The sequence below is a fragment of the Malus domestica genome, chromosome 04, assembly GCF_042453785.1.
Source record: "Malus domestica chromosome 04, GDT2T_hap1".
NCBI classification, from domain to species: Eukaryota; Viridiplantae; Streptophyta; class Magnoliopsida; order Rosales; family Rosaceae; genus Malus; species Malus domestica.
In genome coordinates this window covers 8,728,943-8,735,118 of record NC_091664.1, presented here as the reverse complement: position 1 = coordinate 8,735,118, position 6,176 = coordinate 8,728,943, and the positions used below count along the sequence as shown (strand labels likewise).

The window sequence follows — 6,176 nt, the reverse complement described above, 5'->3', positions numbered from 1 at the left end:
AGAGAGAGAGAGAGAGAGAGAGAGAGAGGAAGCATCCTGTGAGGTTCATGGTCATGCAACGCTTAATCTTTAATCAAATTTCTATAGAGGGGGTTGACAAAGGGTAATAAGTATTCTCTAGACAGAATTAATCCATAAATATTTATTCTATCTTCAACCAATATATAATTGAGCAACCAACTTTACCATACAAAAGAAAGCTGGAATGTAATATTACTAATATTTCTGACTAGTTGATGACTGGTTTTTATGCTCTTTTTGAATACTTGGAAAGCGTTTAATTGATAGTGACGTTACTAAGACTAAACTTAGTTGCATGAGAAAATATCTTCTATTTAAGAAGATCTCCTAATCAGATACATGCCAGCACTTCCTTTTCTTCCTGTCTGTCCATTCTTTCATTTCAAGCAATCTCAAGCTGTCCATTTTTTCCCCTCTTCTGTAAAAAATCAAGTGTTTGCAGCAGCATAAAAATCTGTTGTTAATTCTTCACTTCAAGATCTCTTGAAGCTGAAGTAGAAGTGAGAGTTTGAAAAGATGTGGGCTTTGTGCATTACAGCATTGGTTGTTATAAGCATTACACATTGGGTTTATAGGTGGAGAAATCCCAAATGCAATGGCAAACTTCCACCAGGCTCAATGGGATTGCCACTACTTGGGGAAACTTTACAATTCTTCACTCCCAACACCTCTTCTGATATTCCTCCCTTCATCAAGGAAAGAATGGAAAGGTGAAATTTGTGATAATTTGTGCGGGAAATGATTTGCGCGCTCCCTTTTTTCTCCTTCTGTACTCTTCTCCTTGTTTCTAGTCTCAGAATTGAATAAATCAAATGAGAATCAATGGAAAACAATGAGTGTAGGGCAGGAGAAACTGAGAGCGTGAAAATCATTGCCTCTTGCAATCTTCGACTCTCTTTTCTCTTTCATATTTTTAACATGCATTCTGAATTTTTCTGTTTCCAGATATGGACCAATTTTCAGGAGTAATTTGGTGGGAAGGCCAATTATCGTATCAACTGACCCGGATCTCAATTACTTTGTGTTCCAACAAGAGGGAAATTTGTTCCAAAGTTGGTATCCAGATACATTCACAGAGATTTTTGGCAGACAAAATGTTGGCTCCTTGCATGGGGTCATGTACAAATACCTCAAGAACATGGTCCTGCATCTCTTTGGCCCTGAAAGCCTTAAGAAAATGATCCCGGAAATTGAACAGGCAGCACTTAGCAGGTTACAACAATGGTCATCTCAGGACAGTACAGAATTAAAAGACTCAATTGCAAGCGTATTTTTCTGATAACCTTTCTTCTTTTTGACTTACCATTCACTAAAACTTAGTATCTTGTTTGAACTTTTGAGTCTGATTATCTTTGGTGTTTGCAGATGATATTTGATCTCACTGCAAAGAAACTTATTAGTTATGAGTCAAATAAGTCCTCGGAGAACTTACGGGAAAACTTCGTTGCGTTCATACAAGGATTGATCTCCTTTCCTATGGACATCCCTGGAACATCTTATCACAAGTGTTTAGTGGTAAACATATTTCTTTTGCACCATAACACTTGTTTGTTGCATTTAATTAGCCACAAAAATTTAAACGGTTCAAGTACGAAATAGTTTAATAGTGAAAGCATTCTAGATTCTAGTATCTAATTTATTATCTTGGTTTTGACAATCAAAAATTTCTCAGGGTAGGAAAAGTGCAATGAGAATGCTTAAGAACATGCTGCAGGAAAGACGAGCAGAGTCCCGGAAGCAGCCAATTGATTTTTTCGATTACGTGCTTGAAGAACTTAAGAAAGAGGGAACAATACTTACAGAGGGAATTGCTTTGGACTTAATGTTTGTGCTGCTTTTCGCGAGCTTCGAAACAACTTCCCTGGCTATAACATTAGCCATGAAGTTTCTTACAGACCATCCTCTTGTGCTAAAGCAATTGACGGTGCGAAAAAAAAAAAATTCAAACTATGCTAGTGATTGATTTCAACATTTCAAAACATGTTAAAATTTTCTTTCTTGTGACAGGAAGAGCACGAGATGATTTTAAAGCAAAGGGAAAATTCCGATTCTGGACTCACATGGAAAGAGTACAAATCAATGAAATTTACGTTTCAGGTGAGTCTCACACTTCAACTTTCAATTCTTAGTTAAAAAAATATAGAAAAAAGAATTTCATATTCATAGCTCTGTCTAACAAACTGACAATTTCAACCTGCAGGTCATCAGCGAAACAGTTAGGCTGGCGAATATAGTTCCAGGCATCTTTCGAAAAGCAGTGAGAGAAATAAAATTTAAGGGTATGTAAGGAGTGATTAAGGAGTAATATATCTTTTTTTCTTCAATTATACAATAAAGTTACAATCATGAAAGTCATCCTAATTTTACTTGCTATACAAATTTGTTATGGTTCAGGATATACAATTCCAGCAGGTTGGGCAGTTATGGTTTGTCCACCAGCCGTACACTTAAACCCAGCCAAATACGAAAACCCAGTAGCCTTCAATCCATGCAGATGGGAGGTCAGTTCAATATCGGAGAATGGACAGTTCTAGTTCATCTGCAATCCTCTTTTTGGTACCATAATTTTAGTCCTCAGTTGTACTTCAAAAATGGATTAATGCAGGGCGTAGAAGTGTGCAATGCATCCAAACATTTCATGGCTTTTGGTGGTGGCATGAGATTTTGTGTTGGAACAGAATTTACTAAAGTGCAGATGGCTGTATTTCTACACTGCTTAGTTACCAAGTGCAGGTAAGAATGTCCGAACGCCGGCTTTTACAATTTGCAAATGGTAAGGTAGGGAGGGAGACTAATTACATGTTTACATCCAAAATTTTTAGGTGGGAACCAATCAAAGGAGGAGATATAGTCCGAACGCCGGGTTTACAATTTCCAAATGGTTTTCATGCGAAGATAATGGAGAAAGAAAAACAAGCAACAGAAAAAAACACATAATTCTCAAGCTGCAAAGAGGGATGGCATTTTAACATCACTATATTTGGTGAATATGTACAAAGAAGAAAAAGCAATTTCCATTGTCACTCTCCACAAACAAAGACCAACTCAAGTGTTTGTTTAGGGTCACATACAAAATTTTATGCTTCCAGTGCAATTTTTTTCTCCATTTTTCAATTGTGTGAAGGTGGAAGGAAAAAAAAAAGGAGAAAAAAAGAACAAATTAAACTATTTAAGAGATATGGATCCAACAAAAAATGCAATTTAATCAAATGGAGATAACTTGTAACCTTTTGTACGAAAATGCTCCAGCATGTTCTTCTTTTTCTTTTTTTTATTCGAGTGAAAAATGAGACCTACCTATTGCAATACCACATAAATGCTTAAGGGTAAGACCTCGTGTGGTATGTACGATTGGATTGGAATTGATAACTCTCTAATTTAAGGACCCATTGAGGTGAGTAATGAAAAAATTATGTCCAACTAAAGGGTAGAAGATGAATTACTCATGAAGAAAACTCATCTATTCCAATCATTTCCAAAATGGTAGGATTAAAAGAAATGAGTTTTCATCATGTCTAATCTCTTGTAGTCCCCTCCAAATAAAAAATCATTTACTTTTGCTTTCAATATACCTTGAAATTAGGGAGTTATCTATTATAATCCAATCAAACATAACAACAAGCCCTATATAAATGGTGTCAGTTGGATAATAATAGTAATCATCATATCAGGCCCTTTAAGAGAGGGATCCCCATTTTTCAAAAAAAAATGGGAACACCCTCTTAACCATTAGATTTGACTTTAATGAAATTATGTGGCTGAGATTAAATCACAGACCACAGAATCTTAACCACAGGATTTCATTAAAGCCAAATCTAACGATCAAGAGGATGTCCCCCTTTTTTTTTTTTTTGAAAAATGGGGATCCCTTCCCTTAAAGGCTTCCATCATCATATAATCAATGTCTCATGAAGTGAACCGGATCGGTTTGGGGCTCATAGGGGTATGATGAGAAATTTTGGAACTTTTAATCTTTGGGTGCTGATAGGATTTTTACCATTACAAAAGTAAGGATAAAAACATTTAAAAAAACTTGTAAGAGAACAAAATACTTGTAATAAGATTGCTCAATACAAGGTCGTTCCCACAAAAATTATTTAAAACAATTTATGTAAAAACTAAATTTTAATTAATTATTTAAAACAAATTTTGGAAAAGGTTGATTTTGGAGTTTAAAATAATAAAAACGAATTTTAATTAAAACAAAGAAAAACTAACGAAAAGTCCAAAAAAAAGTTTAGTTTTAATGAAAAAATGACAAATAAAGGTGTAGTGAAAAGTATCAGGGAAAGGTAAAAATGTGGTTTTTCGTTAAAAGTAAACAGTACCGGGAATGTTTCGTTAAAACTCCCTTAAAACAATTAAAGAAATGGGCAAAGTAAAGAAAGCAAAAGAAAACATTTTTTGAAAATAAAATTGTAAAAAGCACTACGGTCCACCATCACATTAACAATCTTATGTAATTCTTCCAATCACTTATAACTTATATATACATATTTTGAAGGTTAGGTGTTCCTAAAATATGCTCTACTTGGACCCCAATATAGAATTATATCAAACATGCAATTCGTCTATGGTATTTAGATCAAATCTAAACATGCAAGACTCATTAAGTTTTATGAAAACCCTTTGAAAAATCATGAAACTGACACACCCTGACCCAGAATGTCCACTAGGACTCCGAATCAAGTTGTGCTGGCCGACACCTGGAAAGTGACGAAGCCATGAAGTGTAGTGATGTGGAAAATATGAATAAATTTAAACCTAAAAGTTCTTAAATACAAGAGTGCTATGTGAGCGAGAATGAACCCAATTCACATGTGATGACAGAGCATAAATACTGTACAGTAAAATATGGTGAGAAATTATATCATCAAAGGTAACCGTCTACCCTAAAATTTGCCAAGAATCCTCGTCGATATGAAATCTCATCTACTAAACCTGGAGGGGTGAAAAATAAAGGGGAGTGAGCCTGAAAATATAATTTTAATTAAAAACCTTTTGAAAACGTTATAACCCCTCGCCATAAAATATGTATAGTTTCTAAAATATACATACTACGTATAATATGAAAATACTTATCGTAGCCTGCAAAACGTAAATAAGACATGATATCCCAAAATCACAAAATCTCCACAGTAAAATCAAGTGCTCAACAACCTATGCTAGCACATCAGTCCGAGTCGCCTAATGCGACCTGTAAGACAAGATTGGCACCTACTTGGATCCAAGGCGATACGGTGCGGGAGGTGAACATATATGTGAAGGATTGGCCCTGGCTTGGGACGATAGCACTAACACTAGGGTGAAGCAATGATGAGCATTACATGAATATAAGCATGCCATAATGATGCAATAATTCTAACCAACATAATAACCTTACCTGAACTTACCTGCGCATCTCGTAGGATCATTTTGGCATTTCACAATTTCACAACAATGCAACATTTCTTAATCATGGCATGAAATGCATAAATCAATTCAAAAGCATTTGTGGAAACTATAAAATATATATATACACACACACACACTATAAAAAGGAAAAGACCCACTCACCCGAAGTCTGCGCTACAACTTCCTAACACGAATATCGAGGCATCACGAACGATCGTCTCCTAGAATAAATATCAAATAACGTCTCAGAATTCTTATTGATAGAACACGTAACTTACATAAAACGCATCTCCAAGAACGTTCTAGAATGATTTGAAACCCATTGACCAAAAGTCAACCATCAGTCAAAGGTCGACGGTAGGGTCCACAACACTACGTAACTCGATCCGAAAAATTAGCACCTCAGATTTCCAATCTATAACTTTCAAAGATACACATTATGCTTCTAAAACAACATACTAAAATCTTACCATAATCCAACGGTTGGATCTCTGCCAATCACAATTCAAGTGGCGGTCGACGTTTTATTTTACGAACTTACAAATCTAATTTGGGAAGATCCATACCTCGGATTCCTGATCCGTAAGTTCTTAATATCCTCAAATATTACGTACTATAACGTATTAAAGTTTGGTGACGAACCAACGGTTGGATCGTCGATTCATTCAATATCCAAGTGGTGGTCTCTATCAAAACTATAGTCTTAAGATGAGATTTCGTAGATCAAACGCCACATATGAAGTTAGAGTAACCAAATTAGT

General features: G+C 35.3%; 1 protein-coding gene across 1 annotated transcript; it reads left to right on the top strand.

The window, feature by feature from the left end:
• Positions 1-390: 390 nt before the first annotated feature.
• Positions 391-3,111, top strand: LOC103408272 (cytochrome P450 87A3). Its single transcript, XM_029101725.2, has 9 exons — positions 391-731; positions 967-1,288; positions 1,387-1,536; positions 1,694-1,945; positions 2,029-2,118; positions 2,222-2,300; positions 2,416-2,522; positions 2,627-2,754; positions 2,844-3,111. Exons 1-9 carry the CDS (start codon positions 538-540, stop codon positions 2,956-2,958), a joined length of 1,437 nt encoding a protein of 478 aa, XP_028957558.1. The 5' UTR covers positions 391-537; the 3' UTR covers positions 2,959-3,111.
• The last annotated feature ends 3,065 nt before the right edge of the window (positions 3,112-6,176 follow it).

What these genes read in the sequence shown, in the direction of transcription:
- LOC103408272 (XM_029101725.2), top strand. Translation starts at nt 538, where the DNA reads ATGTGGGCTTTGTGCATTACAGCATTGGTTGTTATAAGCATTACACAT. An exon ending in CTTATCACAAGTGTTTAGTG is followed by an intron (nt 1,537 to 1,693) that starts GTAAACATATTT and finishes AAAATTTCTCAG; the next exon opens with GGTAGGAAAAGTGCAATGAG. An exon ending in TCAATCCATGCAGATGGGAG is followed by an intron (nt 2,523 to 2,626) that starts GTCAGTTCAATA and finishes GGATTAATGCAG; the next exon opens with GGCGTAGAAGTGTGCAATGC.